This window comes from Ochotona princeps, chromosome 2 (genome assembly GCF_030435755.1).
Source record: "Ochotona princeps isolate mOchPri1 chromosome 2, mOchPri1.hap1, whole genome shotgun sequence".
In the NCBI taxonomy this organism is placed as follows: Eukaryota; Metazoa; Chordata; class Mammalia; order Lagomorpha; family Ochotonidae; genus Ochotona; species Ochotona princeps.
Genome location: NC_080833.1, coordinates 1686333 through 1706816, shown reverse-complemented (window position 1 = coordinate 1706816; position 20484 = coordinate 1686333). Strand labels below are relative to the sequence as shown.

Here is a 20484-nt window from a genome sequence, read left to right as displayed (position 1 = left end):
GTGACTGCCGGTCTGGGGAGCTGGGGTGTTCGTGTCTGCGGGACCAGGCAGTCTCAGGGTCAGGTGGCTTTGGGGATCGCTTCCCACTGGTGTCTTCTAGCACTCCACCCAACCTCCCACCCTGCTCCCCCCGCGCAGGGATTGCAGGCTCCACTCTCAACAGACATGCTCAAATTTACCCTGAGTAGCTCAGCCTTGGTCACTGCCCACATCCAGCAGTGATCAGGGCACCTCAGTCCTCACAGACACCCAGAGTCAGACCAGATGCCACCACACATGGGCATCTGTGCCCTTGGGTGAGCACCTCTGCCGTGGTGGCCACAGGCCTGTGCCGAGCAACTGGCCAGGCTTCCCCGGGCCCCCGCAGCAGCCACAGGCCTATGCTGAGCAGCCGGCTCACCTGCCCCAGGGTCCTGCAGTGGCCTTAGGCTTACCCTGAGCAGCTGGCCGGGCTGCCCCGGGATCCCCACTATGGCCATAGGCCTATACTGAACAGCTGGCCACACCTACCCCGGGTCCCCTGCAGCCACAGGCCTGTGCTGAGCAGCTGGCTGCACCTGCCCCAGGGACCCTGCCAGCCCAATGGGACTGAGCCTGGGGGCCATACAGGGGCAGAGAGAGGATACCAGCCACACCCAGACCAGTACCTGCTGTGGAGCCGGGAGGGCCTCTCACAACCATGTCCGTCCCCGCGTTGTCCCTGGGGTCACTGCCCACCAGGCTATCTGCATGACTTCAGCCTCTGGTCACTGTGGTCATGCTTTGTCGTCTGGAAGTATTTCACAGCCGTGAGGACGCTGGGAGTGAGCAACACTCAGGCCTGCTCATGCTCACTGGCGCCCCCCTCAGGAGCAGGGAGGACAGTGTCCTTGTCTGTACACAGCAGAGTCACCAGGACCCTGCCTGAGGACGGCGTCTGGAGCCAGACCTCCTTCCCACACACACTGTCTTCCCCCGTCCATTCTCTTGTGCTTAAGGGCCAAGGATGTACCAGTGGCCAGGCGGTGTGCACCTTTGTCTGCCTCTGGGGGCTGTTAGTGGATCCCAGGCATGGTTGAGGCCCGGAGCACCCCAGGTGTGCGTGGGTCAGCATGGTGGCAGGGTCTGCCCCAGGTGTGTGGCAGGGCACCGTGGTGGCAGGGTCTGCCCCAGGTGTGTGGCAGGGCACCGTGGTGGCAGGGTCTGCCCCAGGAGTGTGGCAGGGCAGCGTAGTGGCAGTGTCCGCCCTAGGCACCGTGTGAAGATGAGACCACCTAATAACGTGTGTATTTTCTTAAGGGGAGGGGCTCTTTCCTAAGCAGAAAACTGTCCGAAGATTGTCACAAACAGGCTGAAATAAGCTCTCCTTCATGGCTGCACAGCGCTGCTTTGCTGTCGCATCCTTGGCGAGGCTGGGCAGGAGCAGACAGCCCTGTTTTCATTGTCCTGCAGCGTGTCTGCTGTGTGACCATGCCAGCGCTTAGCACAACAGCATCCTGAGCAGGGCGGGCAGGGCACCCCCAGGCAGCCGCCAGAACCCCATTCCGCTCTCTCGCAGGCGGAGACCCTGCCCTACGATGAACGGCCTCTGCCAGCCGCTCACCGGCAGCCAGGGGAGGCGCCGAGACAACCGGAGACGGGCGACCCAGGTGTTGGTGAGGCTGTGCCGAGGACGGGCCCTTCTGGGGAGCCGGAGCCCTTGACGGAGAAGGCCTTGAGAGAAGCCAGCTCTGCCATCGATGTGTTGGGGGAAAGCTTGGTAAAGCACTTGAACGAGTTCCCCTGTGCTTTTCACAAGCGTGGGGTCCCCGGGGATGCGCGGGTCATGTGCAGCAGTGGGGGCTGGCGTGGGGTCCCCCAGGACTCACGTGTCATGTGCAGCAGTGGATGCTGGTGTGAGGGTCCCCCAGGACTCACGGGTCACGGGAGCTGGCGTGAGGGTCCCCCAGGACTCACAGGTCAGTGCAGCAGCAGGAGCTGGCGTGGGGTCCCCCAGGACTCACGGGTCACGGGAGCTGGCGTGAGGGTCCCCCAGGACTCACGGGTCACGTACAGCAGCGGGAGCTGGCGTGGGGTCCCCCAGAACTCACAGGTCACATGCAGCAGCAGGAGCTGGCGTGGGGTTCCCCAGGACTCGTGGGTCACGTGCAGCAGCGGGAGCTGGCGTGGGGTCCCCGGGGACTCGTGGGTCACATGCAGCAGCAGGAGCTGGCGTGGGGTCCCCTGGGACTTGTGGGTCACGTGCAGCAGCAGCTGGCGTGGGGTCCCCCAGGACTTGTGGGTCATGTACAGCAGCAGGAGCTGGCGTGGGGTCCCCCAGGACTCGTGGGTCACGTGCAGCAGCAGCAGGAGCTGGCGTGGGGTCCTCCAGGACTTGTGGGTCACGTGCAGCAGTGGGAGCTGGTGTGAGGGTCCCCCAGGACTCACGGGTCACGTGCAGCAGCAGGAGCTGGCGTGGGGTCCCCCAGGACTCGTGGGTCACGTGCAGCAGCAGGAACTGGCGTGGGGGCCCAGAGTTCAGATCTTGGGGCTAAGTGTTTAAGAGGTGAGATGACACGCTGGTACTCAGAGCTCCTATGAGACATGCATGTCCGCTAAGAGCCAGACACAGAGCAGGAGAGGGCCTGCTGGCAGGAGCGAGCTGTGGGGGGAAGACCTGGGCTCAGGGCTTGGCTACAGCTCTCACTGGATCCACCGTCCCCCCAGGTTGCACTCCTGCCGCCAAACCTCGGCCAGGTCCTCGGCTCGCCTTCCGGCCCGGCCCGGCCGTTGTGGGCACTTGGGCAGTGAGCTCCCAAAAGAGATTTCCCTCTTTCCTCCTCCTCCTCCTCCTCCTCCTCCTCCTCCTCCTCCTCCTCTTCCTCTTCCTCTTCCTCCTCTTCTCAGGTAAACATTAAAAAAAAAGAATGAACCTCCTGATTCTCAACCTGAAAATGTTTCTCTGGGTGAAATTTTCAATGCTCTCTACAGCAGAGAAAGTATTTCTCCTAAATGCAGGTGTTTGTTCTGTAGAGAGGTCTTCCTGTTTGAAGGTTCCTTAGTTTTTGTGGTTGTCTAAGTCATTCAGGCGGCCTAGGACGCGGAGCTGGCTGGGGGGTCGTGGACACGAATGCTGGAGACGAAACCAGAGCCCTGTCCCCTGGTAGGTCGCCGGGGCCTATTCCAAGACGTGGTCCTACAGGGAAGATGCGCTGCTCGCACTGTATAAAAGGATGATGGAGATGCCGGTGGGGACCCCCAAAGAGGACCTGAAGAACACACTCAGAGCGTCCATCTTCCTCATTAGAAGAGCCATCAAGGACATCGTGACCTCGGTGAGTCTCTGGGGTGAGGTCCCAGGGGAGCATGACAAGGCCCCCAGTGCAGTGGGAGCTGAGGCACTCCTAGGAGACGCGCCTCATGCTGTTGGGGTGTGGCTGCCCCGAGCTTCGTCCCAGCCCGGGGTTCTCTGACCTTAAACTGCGTTAGTTTCCGCCGGTCCTCAGCACCGGAGGTAGCTGGGGCAGCGCACTGCTCACAGCCTCACAGCTTCCGCTGGGGGGGTGGGCAGGCACCTGCAGGCACCCAGGAGCTCCTGCTGAACTGGCTAATCCCAAAGGGACCTTACGCGTGGACACCCCGCTTCGGCACTGTCCATGTCGGCACAGGAGCTCCGGCACCAGGCAGGGTGGGGCGCTGTGACCGCGGGCATCAGCCGAGTCCATGGTGGCACAGGTGTAAGGGTGCCTCCTCTCCAGTCTCCGGTTGGCAGCCTGGCTGCCCAGGTGGTGCTAGTATTTGTCACCAATGGTACATCTTGTTTTCGTTCAGGGATTCCCATATGCCTCTTTCTCAGGTCTTCCAGGCTTCCTTGAAACTGCTGAAGATGGTCATCACCCAGTACATTCCCAGACACCGGCTGGGCCGCCTGGAGACCACTCACTGTGTGGAGAGGACTGTCCCTGTCCTGCTTGCCCGGACAGGAGACTCTTCTGGCCGCCTCCGCGTCCTAGCGTGCAACTTCATCCAGGTCTGAACGTGCCCGAGGTGTGACCCCGTAGCTCACACACCCCCGTCCAGCAGCCTGATCCACTCCTTCCATAACCCTGCGAGGGGGATTTCGTCTTTGACCACATAGCTATGTTGTAATTAAATAAATGCACACGCTGGTGTGGTGGTACAGTGGGCTACGCCATCTCCTGTGATGCCGGCATCCCATCGAGCATCAGTTCAAGTCCTGGCTCCTCTGCTTTGAACCCAGCTCTCTGCTAATGCACCTGGGAAAGCAGCCGAAAGGTGGTGAGGCCCTGCACCCATGTTGGAGACCCAGATGAGGCTCCTGGCTCCAGCCTGCACAAGCTCTCACTGCTACAGCCATCTGGCAGTGACCCGGCACCCAGAGGATTCTCACACTCTCACTCTCTCTTTGTAACCTTGCCTTTTTTTAATATGTATTTATTCAAAAGACTGAGTTAGAGAGATCTTCTGCCACTGGTTCACTCTCCAGGCTGCTGCACAGCTGAGGCTGGACCAGGCTGGAGTCAGGAGCCGCACCCAGGTCTGCCCGGGGAGAGGCTGAGGAGCAGGGAGCTGCATGGGGTGGGGCAACTCCCGTGGGGTACCAGCACCACAGGCGGCTCAGCCCATGCCCAGGCCGTGCCAGCCCCGCAGGAGTTCTGGAGTTCAGGCCGTGTTGGGCTTGAGGAAATCTGAATTCCTAAAGTCTCTACAGGCATTGTCAGTCCGTCTGTCTGTCTGAGGAAGGAAAGGTTTGCAGAATTTTTCAGAGAAAACAACACTATAGAGCAGTCTCATCTAGTAACCGAGCAGTACTGAGTACTGAGAGTCCTCATGGGCACAGCTCAGTTCTGGTACACGTCATCTGTAGGGCATGGAATCCTTTTATCACTTCCTGTACTTTTAAAAAGTGTTTTTTGGGGAGGAGATTTATGGAGGGGAGGAGAGACAGAGAGATCTTGGGTGCACGAGCCTCCAGCATTTGTCCGAGGCACACTGGTTTCTGAGTGCTGGGCCGCCGGAGAGCTCTCTGCGTGAGGCCGCCCTCGCCCCGGGCCTGTCGCTGGAGCGCTGGCTGGTGACGGGGTGAGGAGGCTGGGTGCATGCTTCCTGCTGGAGTGCGGTGCACCTGCTGCTAGGGCAGAGACGGTGCCAGTCCCAGGGTCTTCTGGCTTGGCCCACCGGTCACCGTATCAGGAATAACGCGTTGCTGTGCATTTGGAAGACCTTGAATAAATGCTGAAACAATGAGGAGTGTGGCAGTGAAGTTGTGCTCCCATGTAGGAGTTTAGAGAAGAGACCTTTGGGCGGGATGAGGCCTGCTGAGAGCAGAGCTCGCTGCTCACTCAGCTAAGGCCCCGGGAAGCTTGTGTTGCTCTCCAAGTGGCCTCGCTTTTGTTCCTACGCCTCCGATGCTCACTCCTGACTGTTTCTGATGCACTTCAGGTGGACGTATCAGGGTCCAGGGGTGGGCATTTGGCGCCGCAGTGAGATTGCTGATTGAACCTGCCCGTGCCGGGTAGGAATGCGCAGGTTCACTCTGCGGCCACTCCTCATCCAGCTTCCTGTGCTCATGCTCCCTGGGCGGCAGCAGTGACAGCTCAGCCCCCTGCGGGAGGGCCAGGCCCCTGGCCCCTGGCCTCAGCCCCCACCTGCAGCTCTGGCCCCTGGCCCCTGGCCTCAGCCCCAACCTGCAGCTCTGGTTGCTGGCCCCTGGCCTCAGCCCCCACCTGCAGCTCTGGCCCCTGGCCTCAGCCCCCACCCACAGCTCTGACCCCTGGCCCCTGGCCCCTGGCTTCAGCCCTCACCCACAGCTCTGGCCCCTGGCCCCTGGCCTCAGCCCCAACCTGCAGCTCTGGCCCCTGGCCCCTGGCCTCAGCCCCCACCTGCAGCTCTGGTTGCTGGCCCCTGGCCTCAGCCGCCACCCACAGCTCTGACCTCTGGCCCCTGGCCTCAGCCGCCACCCGCAGCTCTGACCCCTGGCCCCTGGCCCCTGGCTTCAGCCCTCACCCACAGCTCTGGCCCCTGGCCTCAGTCTCTGCTCGCAGCTCTGGCCCCTGGCCCCTGGCCTCAGCCCCCACCTGCAGCTCTGGTTGCTGGCCCCTGGCCCCTGGCCTCAGCCGCCACCCGCAGCTCTGGCCCCTGGCCCCTGGCCCCTGGCCTCAGCCCCCACCTGCAGCTCTGGCCCCTGGCCCCTGGCCTCAGTCCCTGCGCGCAGCTCTGGTTGCTGGCCCCTGGCCCCTGGCCTCAGCCCCCACCTGCAGCTCTGGTTGCTGGCCCCTGGCCCCTGGCCTCAGCCCCCACCCACAGCTCTGACCCCTGGCCCCTGGCCCCTGGCCTCAGCCCCCACCCACCACTCTGGCCCCTGGCCCCTGGCCTCAGCCCCCACCCGCAGCTCTGGTTGCTGGCCCCTGGCCCCTGGCCTCAGCCCCCACCCACCACTCTGGCCCCTGGCCGCTGGCCTCAGCCCCTACCCGCAGCTCTGACCACTGGTCCCTGGCCTCAGCCCCCACCAGCAGCTCTGGTTGCTGCAGGCCTTGGGGGAGGGGCCCATCATCTGTATGTATGTCTCTCTCTGCCTTCAAATAAATGCAAACTAGGATGAAAAGGGGCTTCATTTTATTAAAAAGATAAAGAAATGTGAGTTTATAGATTGATGATTTTACCAATTTGTCCAATATTCTTACAGATTTTGTTGTTTCTTTCTTTGAAAGGCAAGTGAATAGAGTTCTTCCAGCCACTGGTTCACTCTACCGAGTACCCACCATAGCCACCATAGCCACCGTAGCCAGGGCTGGGCCAAAGCCACGAGCTGTCCACTCCATCTGGTCCCCGTGTGGGTGGGGCTGGATCCCTGCCTCCCAGGCCCCAGCAGGAAGCTGGGCTGGAGGACAGAGCGCTGCCCTCGGGATGCACGGGGCCCTGAGGGGACAGAGTGGCAGCACTGCAGCCCCACTCCTGCGCCTCCTGTCATTGCTTGTCCCTTGGCTTTCCTTTCATTATTCAGTTTCAAGTTTGATGAAATTGCCCTGAATCCCTCCCAGCTTTGCCTGTGAATGAGCAGAGGTGTCGGCTTCCCACAGGAATTGGCCTTGTTTAAGGAGGTCAGCTCCCTGCAGATGATCCCGTCTTACTTGGTGCAGCCGCTGAAAGCCAGCTCCTCCACTCACCTGGCCATGAGTCAGATGGACCTGCTGGCCCGGCTGCTGAGGGACCTGGGCACCGAGGGCTCCGGCTTCACCGTGGACAGCGTGATGAAGGTGAGCAGGCCCCTGGGAGCCGGTGCCCACGGCTCAGGGACCCCGGCCCTGCAGGGGGTGGGTGAGAGTTCAGGAGAGTGGTCAGGGGAGGGTCTCTCTGCACTGGAGTTCCCTTAGTGGGAGCACCGTGTGCCCAGCTCTTTGGCCACAGTGGGTTCAAAAAACACCTGCAAAAAATAAACTCGTGCTGGTGGTGCGTCGTCTGAGCAGGGTGCAGTTTGAGAGCGCAGGAAGTGGGAGGAGCTGTCCCAGCTGCCTGGGCTCTGCCAGCCTCAGCCAGCATCAGCTGGCAGTGGAGGAACCGTGGCTGCCTGTCAGAGAGTCGCGGGCCAGGCAGGTCAGGTGGACACAGATGGGACTGAAGGGGCAGCCTGCAGCCACGGCAGCCAGCCCCCCATCGGACAGGTCAGCTACTCCACGGATGCCCAGATGAGCTGTAGGCAGGAGCAGAGCTTTCAAAGTTATTTTTCTTTAAATGCTCATTTTCTTTGAAAGGCAGAGAGGTTGTCCATCTGCCAGCTCACTCCCCAGACTCCCTCAGACAGCCACGGCTGGGCCAGGCCGAAGCCAGGACCGGAACTCCGCTCACATCAGGGCGTGTGGGCGGTAGGATCCAGGTGCTAGGCCAACTGCTGCCGGCTGAGCACGTGGGAGCCGGAAGTGGGGTCCAGAAGCACAGGCAGGGGTCTCGGCACTCTGTGTGGGTGTTGTGCCCCTCCATGGAGGCAGGAGTCCCAGGGTCCCCAGGCGCCGGCCTGCAGGGCTCCTTTACTCTTTCTAAGGTCTGCTTCGCCCTGGTGAGGGAGGAAGGCTGGCTCGGTTCTTCCTGGATCTGAGAGGCAGAGTGGCAGAGACGGGTCCTCCATCTACTGGCTCACTCTCCACATGCCCTCAGTGCCCAGCACCAGGCCAGGCTGAGGGCAGGAGCCAAGACTCCATCCGCATCACACACGTGGTAGCAGCAGCCCAAATCCACTGCCTCCCAAGGCCCCATGGGCAGTGGAGGGGACTGAGCCCTGACCCCGGTGTGGGCAGTGGGGAGTGGGGGGGACTGAGCCCTGACTGCAGTGTGGGCAGTGGGAGGGACTGAGCCCTGACCCCGGCATGGGCAGTGGGAGGGACTGAGCCCTGACCCCGGTGTGGGCAGTGGGGGGGACTGAGCCCTGACCCCAGTGTGGGCAGTGGGAGGGACTGAGCCCTGACCCCGGCGTGGGCAGTGGGGAGTGGAAGGGACTGAGCCCTGACCCCGGTGTGGGCAGTGGGAGGGACTGAGCCCTGACCCCGGCGTGGGCAGTGGGAGGGACTGAGCCCTGACCCCAGTGTGGGCAGTGGGTAGTGGGGAGCAGGATGGACTGAGCCCTGACTCCGGTGTGGGCAGTGGGGGGGACTGAGCCCTGACCCCGGCGTGGGCAGTGGGAGGGACTGAGCCCTGACCCCGGTGTGGGCAGTGGGGGGGACTGAGCCCTGACCCCGGTGTGGGCAGTGGGTAGTGGGGAGCAGGATGGACTGAGCCCTGACTCCGGTGTGGGCAGTGGGGGGGACTGAGCCCTGACCCCGGCGTGGGCAGTGGGGGGGACTGAGCCCTGACCCCTGCGTGGGCAGTGTGGCAGCCAAGCAGCACTCAGCCCCTTATGCCGCACTGCCTGCCGCACGTGCCCTAAGCTTGACGGAGTGTGTCGAGACACAAAGTTGATGTTGTTTATATACTGTAGGTCTATAAGTCTGTTGTCCTGCAAACATCGGAAGTCCCCGCGCAGTGTTAAGCAGGGAGCCTGAGCAGTGCGTGTGCACTGGGCTGACGGGCGGCCCAGCACACTGGGCACCTCCGAGAAGATCCGGCTTCCCCGACGGGGACACCGTGCCCACAGGGTGTTCACGTCCAGAGCTGTAGTGGCCAGCTCTGTTGCCTCCGGGGTGCCTCTCAGGGCTGTCCCGTTTCTTCTGTGGTTTTGGAATACTTCCAACACCTAACGGGGAGTTGGTGGAAGGGTGCCACCTGCCTTGAGGTGCTGGAGCGTGCACCAAGCAGGCCACACGGCAAACACACAACCTGAGTTACTTGAGAGGTGGAGATTCTGGGAGGGAGAAAGAGGGGCCTTCTCTCCACGGGTCACTTTGCACTGGGCAGGGCTGGCGCCAGGGCTTCATCCGGGTCTCCCTCATGGGCGCAGAGGCCTGAGGACTCGCCGTCCTCCACTGCTCTCCAGGTGCGTTAACAGGGAGCTGGATCAGAAGTGGAGTTGCCAGGTCTTGAACCTGCGCCCATGAGGGATCCGGGGCCAGAGGCGTTGCCTCCTGTGCTTTGTGCTGAGAGGAAGTTCCCCTCTGCCTAGTTCTCGGTGAGCGCCCTGGAGCACAGAGTGTACGAGGTCCGGGAAGCGGCGGTGAGGGTCGTGCTGGAGCTGTACCAGCGGCACCCGGCCTCTGTCCTGGAGTACCTGCCCGCCGAGGACAGCAGCGCCCGCAGGAGCGTGCTCTACAAGACTCTGTTTGAGGGCTTCGCCAGGGTGGACGGCAGGCCCACGGACGCGGAGCTGCGGGTGAGCTGACATCCCCAGAGCCACACCCTGTCTCTGCAGTGTGCTGCTTGAGGAGCCCGGCGTGGGCGGCGCAGGTGCACTGAGCTCGGCCGGGCTTCAGGCTCCTTGGCTCCTTGCCTGTCCTTAAGGAGCTGGCACCAGCCGAGGGAGCTGCGGGCTCTCCTGTGGGGTCAGAGCGCCCGTTGCAGCCTCGTGCCAGCCTCGTGTCTGCGGATATTGTGTCCTTTAGGAGAGCTCATACACCCTGACTGTCGCAGTTCCCAAGGATGCCCCCACGAGCCTTCCTCACGGGAAAATTATCTTCTTATCAGGCACAAAAAAAAGCAGCGACAGAAGCGGCAGAGAAACAGAAGAAAGAAGAAATCAAAGCTTTACAGGAGCAGTTGGCAGCGCTGAAGGTAAGCCAGCCACAAGCCGAGGTGGGAGCCGGAGGGGCTCACGGGCAGGGCGGTATGCGACCCCTGGGCTCCTCTGGCCTCATTTGGGGAAGTGGAGGCGCTCTCTGGAGGGCTAGTTGGAGCTGGCTGCTGGGCTAGGTGCTGCGTAGCCCTCACGCCCTTCCACAGGCTGCGCTGAGCCCGGAGGTGGGGAGCTGGAGGAGCTGATGGAGGGGAGGGACCAAGCTGCCCGCGAGGCTCTCGGGGTCCTCTCCTAGAGGGACAGTCGAGTTTGTGGTTGCCCCGGGGGTTTGGTGGCTGTTGTCCATGGCCCACCCTACCCCCAGGCCCCTGGGAGTCTTCCGCTGTGCGGGGACGGTGCCGGCCCGGTGCGGTGCGGGATGGCACGGGGACGGGGCGGGGATGGCGCAGGGATGGGGTGCTTGAACAGACAGGCCCCTGCTGAAGGTCCTGCTTCTGCCGTGAGAGGCTCACCTGCTTGCTGTCAGGAGAGAGAACCGTGAGGGGAAACAGCTCCAGGCGCAAGCCAGGGAAGCTCTGGGCCTGCAGGGCTGAGGTTGCCGTGCCTGGAGCCTTGTGGGAAGTGTGCTTACGCCATCTTTCAAGGAAAGAAATGCTTGAGAATGACTGAAGGTTTGTGGGAAGGGCCTGTGGGAGCACTAGCGTCCAGTGAGGAGGATGGAGGGGCAGGCCCCATGCAAACATGCTGGGTCTGCATTGACCCGCCAGGTCATGTACACAGGCCTGGCTGCGGTTCCCAGAGGCGCAGCACCAGGCCACTGAAGGCCTCTGCTGGGGAACCCAGGCTGTCCTGGCTCAGCCCTGACCCACGTGCCTGCTGCCTGCTGCCTGCTGCCAGCACTCGCATCGCCACCCTGCCCCGGGCCGGCAGCCTCGGTGCTGTCAGAGCCCCAGCTCTCAGTGCTGTCTGCGGCATGCATACCTGTGCTACTGCGGGGCCCTGCTGGGCCGGGCCGCAGAGCTGAGAGCCCGGGAGGAGGCAGGCATGGCTCCGCCTCTGTCGCTGTGCGTGGGCATCTGAAGCCAAATCCACAGCCCGCCCCTGGCAGGCCTGGCTGCCACCCGGCCCCCTGTCACTGACCGCTCTGTTTCTGTGTCCTAGGAGGAGGGCTCTGCTGCCGCCATGGGGGAGCCACCGCACCAGGGTGCGTAAGTGCCTGGCTGGGGCCACGGGAAGCGGTGCCCGCGGCATGCAGGGAAGAACACCCCCTCTTTAGCGTGCACAGCAGTTCCAAAGTGGGGCGCTTGCCACAGTATTTCTACAAAAGTCATTCGTTTGTTCTTTAAAGATTATTTGAAAAACAGAGTTACAGAGAGTAAAGGAGAGAGAATCATGCAGCCGCTGGCTCATGCCCCAAATGGCTGCTTCAGACCAAGGCAGGGCATCCTGGGAGCCGAGGCAGGGCATCCCGGGAGCCGAGGCAGGGCTGCTTCAGACCAAGGCAGGGCATCCCGGGAGCCGAGGCAGGGCTGCTTCAGACCAAGGCAGGGCATCCTGAGAGCCGAAGCAGGGCATCCTGAGAGCCAAGGCTGGACATTCTGAGAGCTGAGGCAGGGCATCCTGGGAGCCAAGGCAGGGCATCCTGAGAGCCAAGGCTGGGCATTCTGAGAGCCGAGGCAGGGCATCCTGAGAGTCAAGGCTGGGCATTCTGAGAGCCGAGGCAGGGCATCCTGAGCGTCAAGGCTGGGCATTCTGAGAGCCGAGGCAGGGCATCCTGAGAACCGAGGCAGGAGCCTGGAGCTCTCTGGGTCTCCACGTGGCGCCAGGGGCCACTTCCCAGTGTTTTCCCAGCTAGGAGCTGGAGGGTTGGCCCCGGCACCATCCTCACTCCAGCCTGTTCCCATCGTCTCCTCAGATGTTCCGGACAAGAGGGCAGTCCCACCAGCCGCTCCAGCCCCTTTGGAGGAACACTTCCTGGACAAGTAAGTACTGTGTGCAGGCCTGCCGGTCCCGCACTCCCAGGGCCCTGTCACCTGCAGGCCTGCTGGTCCCGCACTCCCAGGGCCCTACACCCGGGAGCTCGGGAGGGCCTGTGTGCTCCCGGGTCGCAGGGTCCCATCAGTGAGCCAGCCCTGGGAGGAGCTCTGGGAGCTGGGAGGACAGCCTCTGTGTAAGTCAGGACAGGACAGCTGCCCTGCCTTGTCCCTGACAGACAGACCATCTGTGAGAGGCACAAAATGTCATGTTTTACTGTCCAGCGACCATGACAGACATCCCAGGAATTCACGGGGGAAGCCTTGCTCTTGGCACTTGCTGTGACTTGAAGCGCCGTGTCCTGGGTGGTGCTGGCGCCACTCACAGCCGGGGGCTCTGGCTGGTGCCCTTGAGCACCACTGGGTGACCTCTCCAAGACGCCAGACAGCAAGCAGGCCACACGAGAGGCCTTTATTTCAGCAGGGGAGGTAGCATGGGGCAGGCACAGAGGAGCAGAAAGGGCAGAGGCCCCTTCCTAGCCTCGAGGTGGGTGTGGGTGTGGGCAGTGCCAGTCAGGGCTTGGCAGATGCGCTGTGAGTGGATGCAGGGGTAACTGCCTCAGGGCATTGGTGGAGCGCAGTTTAAACCTGAAGGTCACCAAGCTCACTTAGGCAAGTGGGCCTTCAGGGGGTTTACAGGAGCACTGGGTCAGTGAGTTTCAAGGTGGCCGCTGGGTCCAGGATGGTGGCGTCAGTCTTGGGGTCACTCTTACAGCTGGCCGTGCTCACCCAGCCTCCACAGAGCTGCCTCCCAAAGCAGCAGGCCGAGGTGGTGACGGAGAGGCGTCCTGGGCTCACGCCCCGTTCCCTTCCAGTCTCTGCATTTTCTGCGGGGAGAGGAGCGAGGCGTTCACGGAGGAAGGCCTGGATCTGCACTACTGGAAACACTGCCTCATGCTGACACGCTGTGAGCACTGCCGACAGGTCAGGACGTGGGGGAGCACAGCTCGCGGGGGAGGGGAGGGGAGCACAGCTCGCGGGGGAGGGGAGGGGAGCACAGCTCACTGGGGGAGGGGAGCACAGCTCGCTGGGGAGGGGAGGGGAGCACAGCTCGCGGGGGAGGGGAGGGGAGCACAGCTCGCGGGGGAGGGGAAGGGAGCACAGCTCGCGGGGGGGAGGGGAGCACAGCTCGCGGGGGAGGGGAAGGGAGCACAGCTCGCGGGGGGAGGGGAGCACAGCTCGCGGGGGGAGGGGAGCACAGCTCGCGGGGGAGGGGAGGGGAGCACAGCTCACTGGGGGAGGGGAGGGGAGCACAGCTCACTGGGGGAGGGGAGGGGAGCACAGCTCGCGGGGGAGGGGAAGGGAGCACAGCTCGCGGGGGGGAGGGGAGCACAGCTCGCGGGGGAGGGGAAGGGAGCACAGCTCGCGGGGGGGGGAGGGGAGCACAGCTCACGGGGGAGGGGAGGGGAGCACAGCTCGCGGGGGAGGGGAGGGGAGCACAGCTTGCTAGGGGAGGGGATTGATGGCCAGCCACTGGCCGGAGGAAGCTGCCGTAGCCTGCCCAGACCCTGTCTTGCTGTGGTTGTGTGGAGAAGGCCTCCCAGGACACAGAATCCCTGTGCCACCCTGACTGGCACTGCCCCGGGTCGGCCCAGGCCCTGGTTGAATCGTTTGGTGCTGTTATGAACAATGTTACCACAGGCAGAGCCTGCCATGGTGCTGTTTCAGGGTGCCTGGAGCGCCCCCGCTGCCCAACCAGGTGCGAGGGCACACACTACCTCCTGGGGTGCTCATATCATTTCCAATGGTGGGCTGGCTGGATGAGCACCACCTGCTGTGGGCCTCCAGCCACCCCTGGACATGGCCGTCTGCTCCCCTGCCTCTGTGCTGGCTGTGCACGGGGTCCCTGCCGCTGCAACCCACAGCAGGCCTCTGCACGGGGTGCCCCGCCACTGCCCACAGCAGGCCCTCTGCACGGGGTCCCCCCCTACTGCCCACGGCAGGCCTCTGCACGGGGTGCCCCCCTGCTGCCCACAGCAGGCCCTCTGCACGGGGTCCCCCCCTGCTGCCCACGGCAGGCCCTCTGCACGGGGTCCCCGCTGCTGCCCAAGCAGGCCCTCTGCGCGGGATCCCCCCCTACTGCCCACGGCAGGCCCTCTGCGCGGGGTGCCCCCCTACTGCCCACGGCAGGCCCTCTGCACGGGGTGCCCCGCCACTGCCCACGGCAGGCCCTCTGCACGGAGTCCCCGCTGCTGCCCAAGCAGGCCCTCTGCGCGGGATCCCCCCCTACTGCCCACGGCAGGCCTCTGCACGGGGTGCCCCGCCACTGCCCACGGCAGGCCCTCTGCACGGGGTCCCCCCCTGCTGCCCACGGCAGGCCCTCTGCACGGGGTCCCCCCCTGCTGCCCACGGCAGGCCCTCTGCAGTGCCCCCCCCTGCCCAGGGCAGGCCCTCTCCCGTACTGTCTCCTCCCTCTTGGCCGTTGTCCTCAGGGGTCTGTGGATGAATGGAAGCTTACAGTGTCTCCCTCTTGCCAATCTTTTTTTATGGCTCCTGCTTTCTGTGTCTTGTCTAAGTAATTAGTCTCCAGTCCTAAGTTTTCGTCTCTTGCCCCAGGCCATGGGCCTTCCTCCCCTCTGCAACCCTCATCGACTGCCACCAGCTGAAAAGAAAGAACCAGGAAGGAAATGGAACCTCTTTCATTTACCTGGGGCATGTACCAGTGCCTGGAGCTCAGACAGGGACACCAGGGGGCGGCCTGGAGCCCGGCGGGGGGTGGGGCGGCCTGGAGCCCGAGGGGGCGGGAGCTCTGGCCACCGCTGGGGGCAGACAGTGCAAAAGACAGTCTCTTGCCCACAGTCTTGGAAATGGAATTTGGTTGGGATTTGAACCCAGGACCAACACTGAGCTGAGCTGCTCTGCCCCTTTGAGCCCCCGCAGTCCCCCTCTGCGCCCAGAGCGGTGACCTGGTGCGACACTGCAGTGACATCAAGAGAAGGCAGGGTCTTCAGCACACTGTGAGATGTGTACCCAGGTCTCACCGCTGCGTCCACGGCCCCGCCATGTCGTCCTGCCCTTTGGTGCCAGGAGCAGGTGCGCGGACAGCCAGGACACAGCCCCTGAGCGTGCACTGTGCTAACCAGGTAGTGGAGATCTCCAGCCTGACCGAGCACCTGCTGACAGAGTGTGACAGAAGGGATGGCTTTGGCAAGTGCTACCGCTGCTGCGAGGCCGTCCTGAAGGAGGAGTTGCCCAGCCACATAAAGACGAAGCAGTGCAACCGTGAGTGCCCGGGCTCCGGGCCTGGCTCGCTGCTGCCCCGGGGGCTGGTGTGCAGCAGGCAGTGTCCTCCCCCTGCTCGCTCAGGTTTCCCAAGGCCACTAACGCTTGTCTCCTGGGGATCGTTTCAGCCGCCAAGTCAGAGAAGCTGGCAAACCGGTGCCCTCTGTGCCATGAGAACTTCACGCCCGGAGAAGAGGTGAGGGGGTGAGGGGCAGCGGGTGACCGACACTGCCGCCAACAGGTGCAGCTCTCCCGCTACCTCCTCTTGCCCACGCACTGTGCTGCCTGGGCACTGGAGGCCTAGAGGAGGGGCTGGCAGACTGCACAGCTCTGCCTCAGCTGGTCAGTGATGCCCTCCGTGCCAGGCAGCAGCCGCCAAGCCCTGGGGCCTGCTCCTGGAGGCCGTGTGCTCAGCCACTTCCCTGCCGCTCTCAGAGAGGCTGCTCGCACCCTCGTCCCCACCTTGGGGGGCTTACTGCAGCTGTGGGCCGGCCTAGCACGCCTCTGCAGCCTGCTCACCCCACAGCACCCCATCAGCTCCCTGCCTGCAGAGCTTCAGCTAGACCACCGAGTAGCCCGCGGGAACCCCCCATGCCCCAGTCACAGCTCGGCCAGTCCTGCCTCCCTCTGCCCACAGGACCCTCGTTGGGAGAGCAGGGCCCGGCTGCATCTGCCTGAGCTGTCAGTGTGCCAGGACCGCCGAGCCCTCACCACAGGGAAACCTCCATCCCCATGTGGGGAATGGCTCTCTGCTGAAACACTCATTTATTTTTATTTTGAGGGCAGAGTTTCAGAGAGGGGGGGAAGGAAGGATGGAGAGATGGAAGCAGAGAACTTCTGTCTGCTGCTTCACTCCCCGAAACTGAGCCGGCCTGAAGCCAGGAGCCAGGAGCTTCTTCCGGTCTCACGTGGGTGCAGGTTCCTAAGGCTTTGGGCCGTCCTCCACTGCTTTCCAGGCCGCAGACAGGGAGCTGGATGGGAAGCAGGGCAGGCAGGACTTGAACCGCTGCCCATGTGGGACACAGAACCACAGCTTTACATCGCAAAGCCACAGGGCAGGTCCCCGATGTGTCTTTGTACAGGGTGGGTCTCCTGTTCGTTTTCTGGTATTTCTCTTCATGAGGAGAGGCCTGGAGTCCTCAGCTTTTCTGCAGTCTGTGGTGTGGGACAGGTGCCTGCTGTCCCCTGCACTGTGCGACACACACACTTCTGTCCCACACGCTGTGGGACCAGCAGGCCGCGATCCCCCGTGCTGTGGGACCTGCAGGCCGCGATCCCCCGTGCTGTGGGACAGGCAGGCCGCGATCCCCCGTGCTGTGGGACCTGCAGGCCGCGGTCCCCCGTGCTGTGGGACCTGCAGGCCGCGGTCCCCCGTGCTGTGGGACCTGCAGGCCGCGATCCCCCGTGCTGTGGGACAGGCAGGCCGCGATCCCCCGTGCTGTGGGACAGGCAGGCCGCGATCCCCCGTGCTGTGGGACAGGCAGGCCGCGATCCCCCGTGCTGTGGGACAGGCAGGCTATGATCCCCATGCTGTGGGACCGGCAGGCGGCGGGTGCCGGGTGAGCAGGTGGAGGCAGCGGGTGCCGGGTGAGCAGGTGGGAGGCGGCGGGTGCCGGGTGAGCAGGTGGAGGCGGTGGGTGCCGGGTGAGCAGGTGGAGGTGGCGGGTGCCGGGTGAGCAGGTGGAGGTGGTGGGTGCCAGGTGAGCACTGTGCTCCCCCGAGGTGGTGGTACAGACATCAAGGCCCGGTTCTTCAGTGTCAGAGTCAAGTCTGTGTGGGCAGCGCCCACTTTAGGGGTGTGCGCCTGGGGGTGACAGCTGGAACAGTGCGAGGTGACGCGGGGACAGAGCGGTGTGCGGTGAGGACAGGGCCGCCGCAGGCCTGGTGCATCCTTGCCAGCATTCAGCCCTACGTTCTCTGTTACGTTGTTTAGGTGTATTTCCTTGTTTGGAGGGCAGTTACAGGGAGATTTTCCATCTGCTGGTCCTCTCCCCAGACGGCCCCACAGCCGCGGCTGGAGCAGCCCGAGAGCAGTGCCTGGAACTCCATCCGGGTCTCCAGAGTCCCTCAGCCTGGCTGCTGCTTCTCCAGACCCCTTGGCAGCCCGGGGGAGGTGGCAGCACAGGTGGTGGCTTATCCCACAGTGCCACCAACCAGCTGTGCACCCTAACCTGTGCCTTTCCATGGGTGCCAGGGTGGAGCTCAGAGATGCCATCCGCGTGGCGAGAAGCCAAGATGCAGGCTGGCCAGGGGATCGTTCATGAGCTCCCTGAGTGTGTCTGATGGCCCACCAGCCTAAAGGGCATGCCCAGGCGCTTCCCAGGGGCCACCTGGCATGCTGCCTCCTCTTCCGTTTCAGGCCTGGAAAGCTCACCTCATGGGCCCTGCTGGCTGCACAATGAACCTGCGTAGGACACACGTGCTGCTCAAGGCCCCAGGCCTGCCGCCAGGTGAGGCTCTCGCCAGCCCACAGGGCTCCGCGTCCCCACCTCCTCGTGTCCCCTGCCCCTTAGGGAGCAGCCCGACCGTGTGGCCAGAGTTGGCCACATCACCACACTGTGGCCAGCCAGACCTGCAGGGCCATCCCAGGATGCACTGCAGCTCTGAGCGTCAAGACACGTGACATCTATGGGAGCCGAGGCCCTGCTGTGCCCATACAGGCCATCCTCTCAGGAGGCCTGGCAAGGAGACCCAGCATCTCCCCGACTGTTGCCCCCCACTCAGAGTGCCACTCTGCAGCAGTGCCGCATGGGTGTCGGGGGCTCACAGGGGGCTTCAGGCTGAGCTGAGCGCTGTGCTAAGGGCTGTCCGTGGGACCAGGCCTTCACCCAGCCCTGCCCTGTGTCTGGCTGCTCTGGTCATTCCCCTGCGGTCCTGGGGTTTACGGTGGTCCAGGCATGAGAGCCGCCCCTGATCCAGCCTCTGTGTCTTCCGCAGGTAAAGGCTCCACCGTGGCCAAGGTCGGTGCCTTGGGACTGCGAGGCGGGAGCAAGATCCCCACCCCAAAGGGAGGCCTGAGCAAGGGCTCCCACAGGAAGCACGCCAAGCGGTGACCTGGCAGCCGCTCTGTCCCTTTGTCCCCAGAGGGGCTGAGCGCCTCCTGAGGCTTAACCTTTTCTCCTGAAACCATCCTGTCCTGGCATCCTGGAGTCCGTGCCCTCCAGCCCTGGCTGCAGCATCAACGACACGTGTGGATCCAGCAAGCTAGCAGGGAGGGCCTCGCCACACTGCCCCTGAGCCTCAGGCGCTCGCTGCCCCAGCTGGCCAGGACCGACCACTCGGGCTGCTCAGCAGTGTCCTCTCCAATGGTCACTTGGTGTGACTTCCATGAAAAAGTCACAGCCAGCCTCTTGCGGGCAGGGGACTTTGGGCAGGGTCTGACATGGCTGGTCATGGCTGCAGGCCAGAGAGCGCCCATCTACCAGGGCACCTGTCACAGGGGAGCTGGCCTCAGTGCCACAGAACCTGTGTGTCCCCCTGACCACAAATAAAGCTACAAGGAAACTTCCAAGCAGCAGCAGTTACTGATAGCTGGCCCTGGCTGGACCCATGGTCCACCCCCAGGGGGTGCAGCGGATGCCTCTGCTCAGGGGTCCCCAGATCCTCTGCACTTGTGAATTCCCAAAGACAGGGCCACACGGGCTCTGTAACTCCAGTCCTGGTTGCCAGCCAGGGAGCGCCGCGCTCTGGCCACCCTGCACCACGGTGGATGCCACGCTGCTGCCAAGGCAGGTCGCCAGCTCAGGTTCCTGCTGCCCTGGCAGCTGTTCAGAGGACAGCACCTCAGCGGGCCTCGCAGGTCGCGCCCACAGGGAGGCTGCTCTTCCTCCCGGGAGCTTTAGTTAGATGCTTGGCCCCGCTCGGAGGGGCTGGGCCTGTGCAGGCACACTGCCTTGTGCCCACGGTCAGCAAGGCCCACACCCTCCCAGCCTCCCACGAGCAGGCCTGCAAAGTGCCAGTTGGAGATGGCAGGTTGGTGGCGTTCATGTCCTCTCGCCAAGCAAATGGAATCCAGAACCAACAGCAGTGTGCCCCTGGACAGCTGGCTGAGCTGGCATCTGGGCCACCACCGTCCAGCTCGGTCATCTGACATCTGGCGTGGCCGGCTCAGAATGCTGCCAGCTGCCGAGAGAAAAGCATTCAGCCACGCGCTGGCCGAGCAGCGTGAAGGCGTGCGGGGAGCAGCAGCGTGCTGGCTGTGCTGAGAAGGGCCTCTCAGAAGAGGCAGGGATGGCCCAGGACGCATGCTCCGCTCACGCCCCGCTCTGCCATGGCTTTAGGACAGACACCAGGGCGGCCTGTGTGTGGCAGGGGAAGACGCGTGGAGGCATTTCTGCGCCTGGCTCCCGGGAAGGACCCGGGCACCCAGCATGGCGGGGTCAGGGACAAAGGAGGAAGAGAGGCCCTGGGCCGCCCACGGATAAAGATGGCTACATTCAGGACCCTAAATAATAACTGGATTTCCATTCATGAATATGTTGTGGGTATTTAATATGTGTTACTTTCATATTTGGGGATATGATTAAACTAATTTAAAATAATTGTATATATAAATTTGGCATTAGAGTAAAAAATGTCAAAACTTTTTGTGAAAATCTGCAAGTTTCTAATGTTTCAGCACACTTTTCTATTTGTGTTTACTTCAGGTACCACAATTTTAAAATATCCAATTAATATATTTTTGTTGTTTTATGGCAAAAGGATTAAGTTACCCTGCACTTCTTAATATAATAAAAGGCTCATTCAGCATTTGGCCATTTTTATTTCAAGATGATACTTGAGAGACAGTTTCCAGATGGCATGGGTGTGGGTGACTTCCCTCGGGGCCACGTCGCTGTCGGCTGGTTCCAGCTGAGGAGGGGAGCTGCAGCTTGACCGGCGGCACCCTGCGCAGGGTCAGGGGTGTGCAGGGCTCTGCGTCTGGGGGGACTCCAGGCTCGTGTCTTCCCAGTTCCCACTCTTAAAGAGCGGGGACGTTTGGACCCATCACCGAAGGCTCCTGCTTTTCGTGAGTACAAATGCAGCATTCCACTGCAGATTCTGGCTGTTTGTAAGCTTGTGTCAGCTGTGACTTTAGAACTTGCTATCTTGAAA

The 20484-nt window shown here is 62.9% G+C and overlaps 1 protein-coding gene across 1 annotated transcript in view; it reads left to right on the top strand.

The window, feature by feature from the left end:
• The window catches only part of CEP104 (centrosomal protein 104), a 32081-nt gene extending 13180 nt beyond the window's left edge, over window positions 1–18901 (top strand). The window contains exons 10-22 of the mRNA XM_004596091.2: window positions 1538–1738; window positions 3126–3293; window positions 3815–3988; window positions 7059–7235; window positions 9569–9775; window positions 10087–10194; window positions 11297–11339; window positions 12051–12117; window positions 12984–13092; window positions 15252–15390; window positions 15519–15586; window positions 17750–17840; window positions 18328–18901. Coding sequence (XP_004596148.2) covers window positions 1538–1738; window positions 3126–3293; window positions 3815–3988; window positions 7059–7235; window positions 9569–9775; window positions 10087–10194; window positions 11297–11339; window positions 12051–12117; window positions 12984–13092; window positions 15252–15390; window positions 15519–15586; window positions 17750–17840; window positions 18328–18443 — 1668 coding nt within the window. The 3' untranslated portion in view covers window positions 18444–18901. The remainder of the gene's footprint in view (window positions 1–1537; window positions 1739–3125; window positions 3294–3814; window positions 3989–7058; window positions 7236–9568; window positions 9776–10086; window positions 10195–11296; window positions 11340–12050; window positions 12118–12983; window positions 13093–15251; window positions 15391–15518; window positions 15587–17749; window positions 17841–18327) is intronic.
• The last annotated feature ends 1583 nt before the right edge of the window (window positions 18902–20484 follow it).